The sequence below is a fragment of the Mus pahari genome, chromosome 10 (assembly GCF_900095145.1).
Source record: "Mus pahari chromosome 10, PAHARI_EIJ_v1.1, whole genome shotgun sequence".
Taxonomy (NCBI): domain Eukaryota; kingdom Metazoa; phylum Chordata; class Mammalia; order Rodentia; family Muridae; genus Mus; species Mus pahari.
This window is the reverse complement of record NC_034599.1, coordinates 40383945-40395984: the sequence shown is the minus strand read 5'-3', so window position 1 is coordinate 40395984 and position 12040 is coordinate 40383945. Positions and strand designations below refer to the sequence as shown.

At 50.9% G+C, this 12040-nt stretch overlaps 1 protein-coding gene across 1 annotated transcript in view; it reads left to right on the top strand.

The window, feature by feature from the left end:
• Il10ra (interleukin 10 receptor subunit alpha) overlaps window positions 1-9192 on the top strand; it is a 15722-nt gene extending 6530 nt beyond the window's left edge. The window contains exons 6-7 of the mRNA XM_021206969.1: window positions 2691-2809; window positions 6611-9192. Coding sequence (XP_021062628.1) covers window positions 2691-2809; window positions 6611-7522 — 1031 coding nt within the window. The 3' untranslated portion in view covers window positions 7523-9192. The remainder of the gene's footprint in view (window positions 1-2690; window positions 2810-6610) is intronic.
• The last annotated feature ends 2848 nt before the right edge of the window (window positions 9193-12040 follow it).

The window sequence follows — 12040 nt, the reverse complement described above, 5'->3', positions numbered from 1 at the left end:
CACACACACACACACACATACACACACATACCCTTTAGCCTGCATAGGCATCACACACACACACACACACATTCACACATATACACACAGGAATGCACAGACCACACAAACAAGCAACATCATAACACACCACACTACACACAAAGCCGTACATACACACACAGCTCAAAGGACCCCTTAATCAATATGAAGTCATAATCAAAAGTTCACCAACAAAGGAGAAATTCACCACGGGTCAAAACTTTCTTAGGAATCTAAACCGTGGTCCAAATACTCATTTCCCTGCTTCACCATATATAGGTAAAAAGGCAGATGATCGTGACTGGGGTGAACTGGGACGATTTTTGAAAAGTCCCCAGCACAGCATAATTGCAGCAGCTCTGGGGGATTGTTTAATTTTTTCTTTCTGTCCACAATACCTGGTGGGAGTGGCTGGCATTCAAAATGTGCCTTTTTTTCTCGGCAGAAGCAGCTGGGCTTCTGGGGGATCTCCCCAGCCCCCCTTCTGTCAGATGCACTTGTCAGAATTATTACCAGAGCTGTGAGTCAGAATTATTACCTAGCCCCTGACAGGATCCCAACAAGATAGATCAAAGACTCATTAAAGACTCAGAGTGAAAACCAGCAAGAGGGAATGTATTCAATGTGGCCACACTCAGAAGAGAAACAACCAGGGCTGGTGGTCCTGAAAGCCCATTTTCCAGGGCATTAAGGGCATTCATGTTAACATGGTGTTTAGGTTTAAGTAGAGTCCCCCAGGTATGCAGAAGCAAGCAGGCAGGGTCAGGGTGTGTGGTCCCACGAAATACCGTTCTCTCAGCCTCAGTCTTTCAAGTTGGTCTGTCCTTAGAACAGTGTGAAATCCCCAAGAGACACGTTCCCCTTGTCTGGCACCAGCCTTCGGCATGAGATTCCTCAGAGAAGCCTATTGTTTCTGGAGTCAGATGGCCAAAAGGAAGGATGCTAAGTGTCTGTTCAGAATAGCTTCATTCCTGCCAGGAGCATACACTGGGGTCCTTAATCTGAGCCCAGTTTGGCTTCCGGGGGGACCTCTCCAGCCCAAATGCACTAGTTCCTATTTGGTCCTATTTGGGGCTGTTCCTCCTCAGGGCCCAGTGTGGGAAGGGCTCCTCCCACACCCTGAGTATCCCAGAAGAAGCAGTGCTGAGCTGGCTCTTTGGCAGAGCTGCCAGACAGAGCCAGAAGAGCTGTTGCAGGTCCTCAGCCAGGGCCCTTTGCCAGGACGGTGGATCAGGTGTAGAAACTGGGTCTCACCCTTGAGAGACTTCCTCCTGACTGCCCAGAGGGAGCCTTAACTAGCAACATCAGGCAGCTAATTTAAGTGATCACATTGTATCCAGTGTGTGCTCTGGGAGCGCCCCATCTAACAGACATGAAAAGGACTCTTCATAGATTTTGTACTAAAAGTTTCAATGCAGCTCATTGTTGTGGAAGTCACATGGAGAAGTCACTGAGTGTATGTCAGCTGCTGGGGATGCTGGTTGCATTTCCATCACCCCACCCCGCTTTTAAAAACTTTTATCTGCGTTTATTTTACCCTGAATTTATTCCCGGGCCATGAGTTTTTGTTTCCTCAGTGTCTTCTGGGATATCTTTTTCTTGCATGCAGCTTCCTCTTCTGACTGGAAGGACCTGTTCCTTCTCAGTGAGGATCATCTCCATGTGGCAGCGGGAGCTCATGGATGGGCGAATCCGGCCATGAGCTCTGTAAGTTCGTCGGCGCATCTCAGGTGCCTTGTTCACCTGGATGTGTTCAATGACTAGAGCATCTACATCTAAACCCTTAAGTTCAGCGTTACTCTCTGCATTTTTAAGCATGTGCAGCAAAAAATTCACTCTATTTTGGCCACCATTCCTGTGTACAACCCCAGTGTTTGGCCTGGGCACACCTACCAACTTTACCATTATACCACCGGAATGGCACACGTTGCTTCTTTAAAGTGACATCCTTCTGATACTTGGTGGCTTTGCAGATATGGCCTGGGCAATTTCCCAGGTGTTCTTAAAGTGAACAGGAAGGTTTGAACCTCTTGATTTTTATGATTTTGTAGGGTTTTCTGGATCAAGAGACTAGCGAACCATCTTCACAGGTCACCTCTGGCCACTTACAGGAAGAGGTTCCATCATCCTTAGAGTCAAAAGGGTTGTTTGCCACAGCTTATTGACATGTGGCCTTGGGCAAGTGACTTACTCTCTCTGGGCTTCAGGGTCTCGATATGTAAAAGGAGGTGATGCTGCCATCGGCTTCCTAAGACTGTTGCTAGGGTCAGGTGACATAGGCATGATGTTTGACTGCCGTCCTATGAGGCGGCTCTGTAACTGTCCCATTGTATATATGGACAGTGGGACTCAGAGGGATTCGTTATTCTGTCCACAGTCCCATAGGCAGTTAAAGGTAAAGCAGAAATCTCAGTCTCCACTCTCACTCACCGTATTATCCTGCCTCAGTGTTTATTGGCCATCATGTGTGGGTGGCTTGAGGCAGACCCAGTGTGTTACTGAAGGAACTGGTGAAGGCTGACATTTCTAGGAATCAAACTATCTCTAGGGCTGTGACCTTCCTATTGCCTGTGGGAATGATCTGGGGCCATTCACTGAGTGCATTCTGAGGATAGCCAGAGGATCTCTGAGGACTATACCTTATGTACCACATCTTTCTGTGTCTGCAGCTTTCACTGTGACCAACCTCAGCATCTTAGTCATATCTATCCTGCTATTCTGTGGAGTCCTGGTCTGTCTGGCTCTCCAGTGGTACATCCGGCACCCGGGGAAGTTGCCTGCAGCCCTGGTGAGTGCTCTGTCCTTCCTGGATTCCCACATGGTCTGGCGCCCTCATCCAGCAATATGGGGTAGGCAAGCAAACGCTAAACCCAGCTTGAAGAACAGTGCCTCTGGGTAGTGCAGAAACAGAATGCATGTGCAGGAGCACACACAGGTGAACATGCAGGTGTGCACACAGGTGAGCATGCAGGTGTGCATACAGGTGAGCATGCAGGTGTGCACACAGGTGAGCATGCAGGTGTGCACACCGGTGCATGCACACTAAATAATCACAGTTTCATCATCAACACAATGGCCTGTGGACCCGCCACTGTGTATCATGAATTGGTCCTGGCCATTATCCTCATTTCACAAGTGAGGACAGAGGGGTTGCTTCCACTCACAGGACCACACAGCTGGGAGGAGTAGTCGGGGAGGCTTTGCAGCATCCCGTCCTGGTGCTGCTGAGGGAAGAGACTCAGAGAGACAGAAGAGCTGGAGTGGTCACAGAGGGGAGGGAACAGAGTGGAGAGCTGACCTAGAGAGGAGAGGGCAGGACCTCTGTCCCCTCTTGGATGGAGGCATGTGTGGCAAGCCAGCCTCTTGAGGCCATCCTACAAGAACAAGTAATAGTCCCCACACCTCTGGTTGTCCCTGACTAGTCTCAGACTGTGTCAGAGGTGGATAGCCACAGACCCTGGACCCCCTGGACCCTGAGTAAAGTCTAGTATAATAGATGGTTACAGGATATGTGTGTGTGTGTGTGTGTGTGTGTGTGTGTGTATGTGTGTGTGCATGTACACATACACACACACACACATGCACACACACANACACACACACACGAGTGCACACACATACCCTGGCCTAATCAGGGCCTTTGCCTAGACAAGAGTCTGTTCTCACCCAGCCCTTGAAGCTCTCAAGGGTTTAATAGTTCTTCCTTGTATCTCGCTGAAGTTGGTCCTCATCGTCTTTGTGCTCCTGGGAGATTCGGTGCCCCTCTCCCCATCCCCTGATCTGTTCCATGGGCACTTTAGCTCATGCTCTGTGAGGGGCCTGGAGCCCTGGTGCTTGGTGACTTGGGGATGAATGAACAGCAGATCGAGCCTGGCCCTGTGGAGACCAGGAGCCAGAAGTGTGGGAGGGTAGCCTGGAGCCTCTCTGAGTGCATGAGCGCGCTGATGGAGCTAAGAGGCTTTGGAGCCAGCTACCGAACATTCTCCCTGGTTGTAAGTGCTATGGGACAGGAAACTGAGTCATGTGGCCTCGAGGGGTCCCCAGGGCTTGATGCCAGCCAGTGCTAGCCAGGTGTCAAAGGCTAGCTTTAAAGCCATGGGACAGGCAGAGATCAGAGGTTACCAAATGTCCAGGAATGATGGGTAGTGCTTGTTTCCTTGTGGACCTGTGGGTCACAGCATCGCTGCTCCTTTGGAGCTTGTCTCCTCCGATGTAAACAACCCAGTTCCATTTATCAGGTGCTGCTTGCTGTCTGTGGGGTTAACCAGTATGAGAGCGCCAGCCCTGGCACATGCTTTAATTAATTCTCAGCTATCTGCTGATTTGAGCTGACCATCCAACCGGTCATTGACGTCACTTTTATTAAGCAAACTGGGGACTTCAAATCCAGGTAGCTGTGTATAATTCCAGGTTTGTCCTTCATCGCTGGTGTCTTGAGGCACATCGTTTAACCACTCGGAGCTTTAGATTCCTCCCGTAGGATATAGAGGTAGTGATATGCCTACAGAATTACCATTTACAATTCAGCTCAGCGTATATTTATTGAGTGTCTTCTATGTAACCTAAATGATCCAAGCACGGTACAAACTTCACCATGAGAAAGCGCATGCTGGCATTAATCCTATCTATGGATGAGAAGCTAAAGAACAGAAAAGACAAAGAGACTGGCTCAGCAGCAAGCTGCTAACAGATATGTCTTTCATCACTATATCATTATGGTGATAAGGGGGCCACAACCAGGAGGAATTGCGCGGGAGGCCTTAAGTGCTGAGGAAAGGCAGGGGTGCGGCATGGTCAGCCAGTCAGCCAGTCTGGAGGTCTGTCCGTCAGTCAACAAACCTGAGTTCCTACTAATTTAAATTCAGCTTAGAGTGAATTTAGGCTCTTAGAGTGGTAAGACCGGACAGTTACTGCCTTTAGAATTCATATCGTCTTAGTCAGGGTTTCTATTGCTGTAGTGAGACACCATGAACAAAAAGCAAGCTTGGAAGAAAGGGTTTATTCAGCTCACATTTCCACATCACTGCCCAGGAACTCACACAGGGCAAAAACCTGGAGGCGGGAGCTGATGCAGAGACTGTGAGGGGCGCTGCTCACTGCTCACCCTGTTTTCTTATAGAACCCAGGACCTTCAGCCCTGAGGTGGTAGCACCTACAATAGCCTGGCCCTTCCCGCATTGATCACTAATGAAGAAAATGCCTTACAGCTGGATCTTATGAAGGTGTCTCCTCAATTAAGGTTCCCCCATTTCAAATAGATGTAGTTTGTATGTCAAGTCGACATAAGACGAGCCAGCACATACAAGAACTAAGTTTAGGAAGAAGGAAGGAAGGAGACACTGAGACAATGGCTGGGGCACTGGTTTGGTCTGGTCTTGCACAGTCTCTCTGAGGAGGTGGCATCTGGGCTGAATAAGGGGCAGGAGACAGCCATATGGAGTGCCAAGCTGAGGGGTTGGCCTGTGCAAAGGTCCTGTGACAGGGCTGCTGTTGCTGCGTTTGGGACAGGAAGAAGACCACTGTGGCTAGAGCAGAGGAACAAAGTGCAAAGGGTTACATGGCTTCTCCAGGGTAACTAAGGAGAGCAAGCCCTTGGCTGCAAGCTACAAAATGCAAAGGAGGGCAGGAGAGAGAGATGGATGGGGCGGGATGGGGTGAAAATGCACTGTGGCCCGTAGATGCTGTTCCCTTGTGACTCTAGTTTCAGTGACTCCCACGAGCTGCACACACAGGTGCCTACTTAGCATCTATTTCTTACATGGAGTCGTTGTCAGAATAATTTACACACACTCCTGGATGGGGTCTGGCTTTTCCAGCCTCCTCCAGGCTTCAGAGAGCTTCACAAGTGGAGGGTCTAGGTGTATTCTCCAGTCTTAGCAAGACCCTGTGAAATCTGGCCCTGGGAACACCAGCTTCCTACGTGTCTGCCTGGGACCAAACCATGAAATGCCTTTGGGGGAGAAATTGTAAAATTTTAATGCCAGTACAAACCAGGGAGCTCAGTGCAGACTGCCCAGGCTCTGCACCTCCTCTATGCCTCCTCCACAGTCCCTCAGCTGGCACCTGGGAAGGTCCTTGCAGGTGGCCACACCTCTCTCGCTGTATTAGTTAGTTTTCTCAGTGCTGTGCCAAAACACCCAGGAGAGACAACTTGAGGATTTTACTTTGGTTCGTGGCTCGAGGGAGAAGTCCATTATGGGAGGGAAGGCGCGGCAGCTGGAGCGTGCGAGCGTGGTGCAGCTGGAGCGTGCGTGCGTGCGTGCGTGCGTCGCACAGCTGGAACTTGTGTGCGTGGCACAGCTGGAGCGTGTGTGCATGGCACAGCTGGAGCGTGCGTGGCTGGTCGCATCACACCCACAGTCAGGAAGCAGAGAGAGGTGAAGGCTGGTGCTCAGCTCACTTTCTCATCTTCATGCATCCCATGACTTTGGCCCATGGGATAGCATCACATTCACGGTAAGTCTTCCCAGCTCAGCTTAACCTTCTTCAAAACAGCCCTATGGGCATACTCTATAGAACCACATGGTGGTTCTCAATACCGTCAAACTGACTATGACAATCATCATGCTCACCCTGCCTCTCCTCCCAGGTCTTCAAGAAGCCTCATGACTTCTTCCTGGCCGACCCTCTCTGCCCAGAAACTCCCGATGCCATTCACATCCTGGACCTGGAGGCTTTCCCAAAGGTGTCACCAGAGCTGAGAGACTCAGACCTGCATGGCAGCACCGACAGTGGCTTTGGCAGTGGCAAACCATCACTTCAGACTGAAGAGTCCCAATTCCTCCTCCCTGGCTCCCACCCCCAGATACAGGGGACTCTGGGAAAAGAAGAGCCTCCAGAGCTACGGGCCACCTGTGGGGACAACACGGACAGTGGGATCTGCCTTCAGGAGCCCAGCTTACACTCCAGCCTGGGGCCCTCCTGGAAGCAGCAGCTTGGATATACCCATCAGGACCAGGATGACAGTGATGTTAACCTAGTTCAGAACTCTCCGGGGCAGCCTAAGTACACACTGGATGCCTCTGCCTCGAGCCCTGTCTGTCTCTTAGAGCCTAAAGTCCCTGAGGAGAAAGACCAAATCATGGTGACATTCCAGGGCTACCAGAAACAGACCAGATGGCAGGAGGAGGCAGCAGACCCAGCAGAACGCTTGGACGAAGAGATTCCCTTGACAGATGCCTTTGATCCTGAACTCGGGGTACACCTGCAGGATGATTTCGCTTGGCCTCCACCAGCTCTGGCCGCAGGTTATTTGAAACAGGAGTCTCAAGGGATGGCCTCTGCTCCACCAGGGACACCAAGTAGACAGTGGAATCAACTGGCCGAAGAGTGGTCACTCCTGGATGTGGTTAGCTGTGAAGACCTAAGCATAGAAAGTTGGAGGTTTGCCCATAAACTTGCCCCTCTGGACTGTGGGTCAGCCCCTGGTAGCCTCCTGGATAGCCTTGGCTCTAACCTGGTCAGCCTGCCGTTGATCTCCAGCCTGCAGGTAGAAGAATGACAGGGGCTAAGGGTTCTTTGTATTCCAGCTATGCCTGATCCCCTCCCCGCAACTGGGAGGCTCAGGAGTCAAAGAAATACGTGGGTCCTTTTCTGCAGGCCCACTGTGGCCGGCTAGCCAGGCTCCACAGGGCAGGGAAAGGCCATCTTGCGGCACAAGTGTCCGGTACGTGAGAGGTTGTGGCTAGTCTGCTGAGTGAGGCTCTGTAGACACCAGTAGAGCTGAGCAGATACCTCCTCATGCTTCAGGGCTGGGTCCTGCGCTGGAAGGACCTGTGTTTGCGTGGAACCTCAGGGCTTCCTGGATGTGGTAAGACTACAGGTCTGAAGTCAGATGAGCCTGGATGTCTGCAGAGGTGTTGGAGTGGTTAGCCTGCTGCAGGGTAAAGGGAGGGCTCGAGAGATAAAGGGCAGAGCAGGAGCCAGGTTTAATTTTGTCCTGTAGAGATGGTCCCCAGCTAGGATGGGTTACTTGTCGCTGGGAGATCTTGGGGTACACATCGCCCTGAATGATCAGCCAGTCAATTCAGAACTGTGGCAAAAGGGACTGAGACCCAGAATTTCTGTTCCTCATGTGAGGTGTCTCTGCTACCCGTCTGCAGACAGACATCTTCATCTTTTTACTATGGCTGTGTCTCCTGAATTACCAGCAGTGGCCAAGCCATTGCTCCCTGCTGCTCACTGTTGTGACGTCAGACCAGACCTAATGATGGCTGGCTGTGTTGGTACACTACCCTTTATGTGGCCTTTGGGCTTGAGCACTGGCCCAGGCTCAGGACTTATGTCTGCTTTTGCTGCTAATCTCTAACTGCAGACCCAGAGAACAGGGTGCTGGGCTGACACCTCTGTGTTCAGCTGTGTGACCTCGGACCAGCAGCTTCCTCAGGGGACTAAAATAATGAAGTCCCTCATGCTGAATGTTAACCAAGTTGCCCCTGGGGTGATAGTTTGTAGGTCCTGCCAACCCCTGGGTTGGAAGGAAATGGACTACGGAAACCATCTGCCCCCTGGGGAGCTTCCGCCTCATGCTAGTGTTTCAGAGATCTTGTGGGAAACAAGGACCTTGTGCCTAGGGAGCTGCAAGTCACTGCGGTCCAGGGCTGGTCCCTGCCTCCCTATACTGCGTTTGAGACCTGTCTTCAAACAGAGGCAGTTTGTAGCCCCCAAGCAAGGATACCAAGAGAAGCAGCAGGGCTGCTGATCCCTGAGCCCAGAGTTTCTCTGAAGCTTTCCAAATATAGACTATGTGACCCGGTGAGGCCAGCCATGAACTTTGGCATCCTGCCAAGAAGGTCATGACCCTGATCTGGTACCAGACCTCCTTCTGGAACTGGGAGAGCTCTTTGAGACTCCCCCCTGGGAACCTTTATTTATTTATTTGCTCACTTATTTATTGAGGAGGCAGCGTGGCACAGGCGCAGGGCTCTGGGTCTCTCAGGAGGTCTAGTTTTGCCTGCTCTGTTTCTAGCTGTGTGACCTTGGGCAAGTCACGTTTCCTCCTGGAGCCTCAGTTTTCCTGACTGTATCTAAAGCTCGAAAATTGAAATGTACCCGAAGTGCTCCATCCCCAGGAGTGTTGAGTCACACTGAGAAAGTGGGCACGGATGTGCCTCAAGTGGAACGAGTGGTGTGTGTTTTCATCCCAATAAAAAAGTCAGGTGTCTTGTGGAAGCGATCGGATTTCTCAGGATAACTGTGAGTGATGGATGATGGGTGTTAACAAGGGCCGAGGACTTGGGCCCCAGACTCAGCTTCAACATGAAAGGTGACTTTGGGGAAGGCACATATTCTCTCACAGTTTCTGATTCCCCCACAGTGACATGGAATGACAGTTGCCATGGTGATGTCATGAGGTTGACATCGGTGTGGTGCCCTGCATCTGGCATTCCAGGTGTAAACAGCTGTAAACAGCTGTCAAGGGCGGTTAGAGCTAGAAAGGGAAATAGGCTTTCTCTTAGGAACAGGTACGAATGAGAGAGGTGGCCGAGTGTTCTTTCAGAAGACTAAACAACAGAAAGCACAGCCCAGTATTTAGGATGTTTGTTCTGACAGTGAGGACCTCACAAGGCCCTCCCAGGAAGTAAGTGAACCACCCTGAGGGCCTTTCTAGGTGCTTCCCACACACTGGAAGCCTCCTGAGTTCTGTTCGAAAGGCATTTTCCACAATGATCAATGTATCAGTTGGCACATCTCTCTGAACTCAGCCATGTGGGTTCAGCAAACCTAGGGCCTGAGTCCCAGGTGTCTGTGTGTCTGAGAAGATGACCACGATGCCCTGTCTCCCCCTACCTCTGCCCTATCTCCCACATGCTTTCCCTGTTCACTCTGAAAGGCTGTTGGGGAAAGACCCTGGCCCTCCCCCTGCACCACACAGGTGCATGTGACATGAGCACATATCCACTCGGGGGGACCTCCTGGCTGGCTCAGGAAAGAGAAAGTGTGGTGACCGTTCTTTCCTGAAAATGGGGCTGGGGACGGCTTCTTTCCTTGGGGAAAAGCCCCTGAAGCAGAGGGGAAGGAGCCTGAGCACTAGATGGCTAAGAGAGAAGAGACCTTGTCACTGTGGAGAGAAGGAGGCCCAGTTCAGCTGGGAGAGAAAACCTGCAGGCTTGCAGGACAGAACGGAGGCAGAGATGGGCCGTGGGGGTCGGCAGTCTAGAACCAGTCAGGAGGAGAGAAAGTCAAGCTGTTCCTTGGTTCAGCCAGGGCGTCGGGGAAGCTTAGGGAGCTCTTCCAGGCAGCAGCTGATAAAACACTCCATTTAGGCTTCTCTGGAATTCAGACTAAAGTCCCCTGCACAAGGCCACCGTTTTCAGCTACCTTCTTCAAGGGCTTTTCCAGACTGAGGAATGTGTGGTTCTGGGTTTCTGTGAGCTAATGGAACTTCCTCTTAGCAGCGAGAGAGGGGAAATGGGCTCATACTGACAGAGAAGGAAATTTTGTCAAACCGTGTTTCCCCAAATTTGTAAATAGCTATAGCTGAGAGGTTGCCTTGTCCCCCCCCCCACCAAATACCTCTACCCCCTGACTCCATATACACAGTGACAGAATGTGCAGCCCCCTAAAAAGTCAGCCCATTTACACAGAGCTCACACTGTGACCAAAGAACACTCAGTACCCCTAGAGTCTGGATACCACCCACAGAGCCCACACAACACCTGCACCACTGGGTAAAAGTTCCCAGAGCCCCTCTTGTGAAGGTTGGAGAAAGGGGAGCCTGGGCTCTTGCCTGCCTGGGGCAACACTGAAAGCCTAAGTGGCATATCCAAGAAACTGGGTACCGATGCTATCATCCCCACGGACAGGACACCCGGTACTGAGAAACCTGACTCACTCATTTCCTGCAGAGCTCATGGGTTTGAGGGTTTCTTTTGAAACAAACCCACAATTTAAAATTAAGTGTATTGTTATTAATGAGAAGGCTATGGCGCCTGCCTCCTCACTATCAGAGTGATCTGAACTTTACTGGATTTCCCATAAATCTCCAAACGAGTGCTGAGAACCTGTAGACGCTAATGGGTAGGAGGAAATTAGTGTTTTAAAAATGTGATTCTAGCCAAAGCATAAGTCATTCAACAAAAGGAGCCAGGCAGGAACCAGGCAGGAGCCAGGGAAGCCTTTATTGAAGCCACCATTTAATTTTGAGGGTTTTCCCCTGTGTTTATTGTTTTAGTGCCTCTGTGTGTGTTACATATGTAGAGGTCAGAGGACAACCTGATGGAGTTGGTTCTCTCCTCCTACTATATGGACTCTAGGGAGAGAACTCAAGGCATCAGGCCCAGCAGCAAGTATCTTTCCTTGTTGACCCATCTTGCCAGCACAGCTGTCACCTGCTGCATGCCACATGTGATATTCAGCCTTGGCTTCACGGAGCACACCATCCGATCATAAAGATGAATGCCAAGCAATTGAGCAGTGACAAGTGTTGCCCTCTGTGACAAGTGCCTTGAGAGAAACCAGTATCCTACTCTAGGATGAGACAGAAAATTGATAAGCAGGGTAAGAAGCTGCTGTCACTCTGGTTATAAGAGAGCACACAGCCAGGGGGTGGGGCTTTAACCAGAAGCATTCCGGTGGATTGGAAGTTGAGGGTCAAGGTTCTGGTTCATCCAGTCCCCACAGAGGGCCTTTATTCATTGTCCACAGATACCCTGGAACTGTGGCCTTGGGGATAGAAAGAGATACCTCTGGTCTCTTCCTCTTTTGAAGACACTAATCCCAGCATGAGGCTCCATCCTTATGAGTGGCTAAAAACCTCCATGAGGCCCCACCATCACATTAGGGGTTAGGGCTTTATCACTGAGGGGTGAGGGTCACCAACATTCAGTCAGTACAGATGCTTACACATGTATATTGGGAGGGGACAGTTCAAAGGCTGCTTCAAACACAGAGCAGGACAGGACAACAGGCTGGAGAGACTTCCACTTGAAATTGGTGGTAAACAGAGCATGATATGGGCCTGGAAGGGAAAACAGGGCCTGTAGGGACGGGGTTGTGGAGATCCCCAAGATGCCAAGCT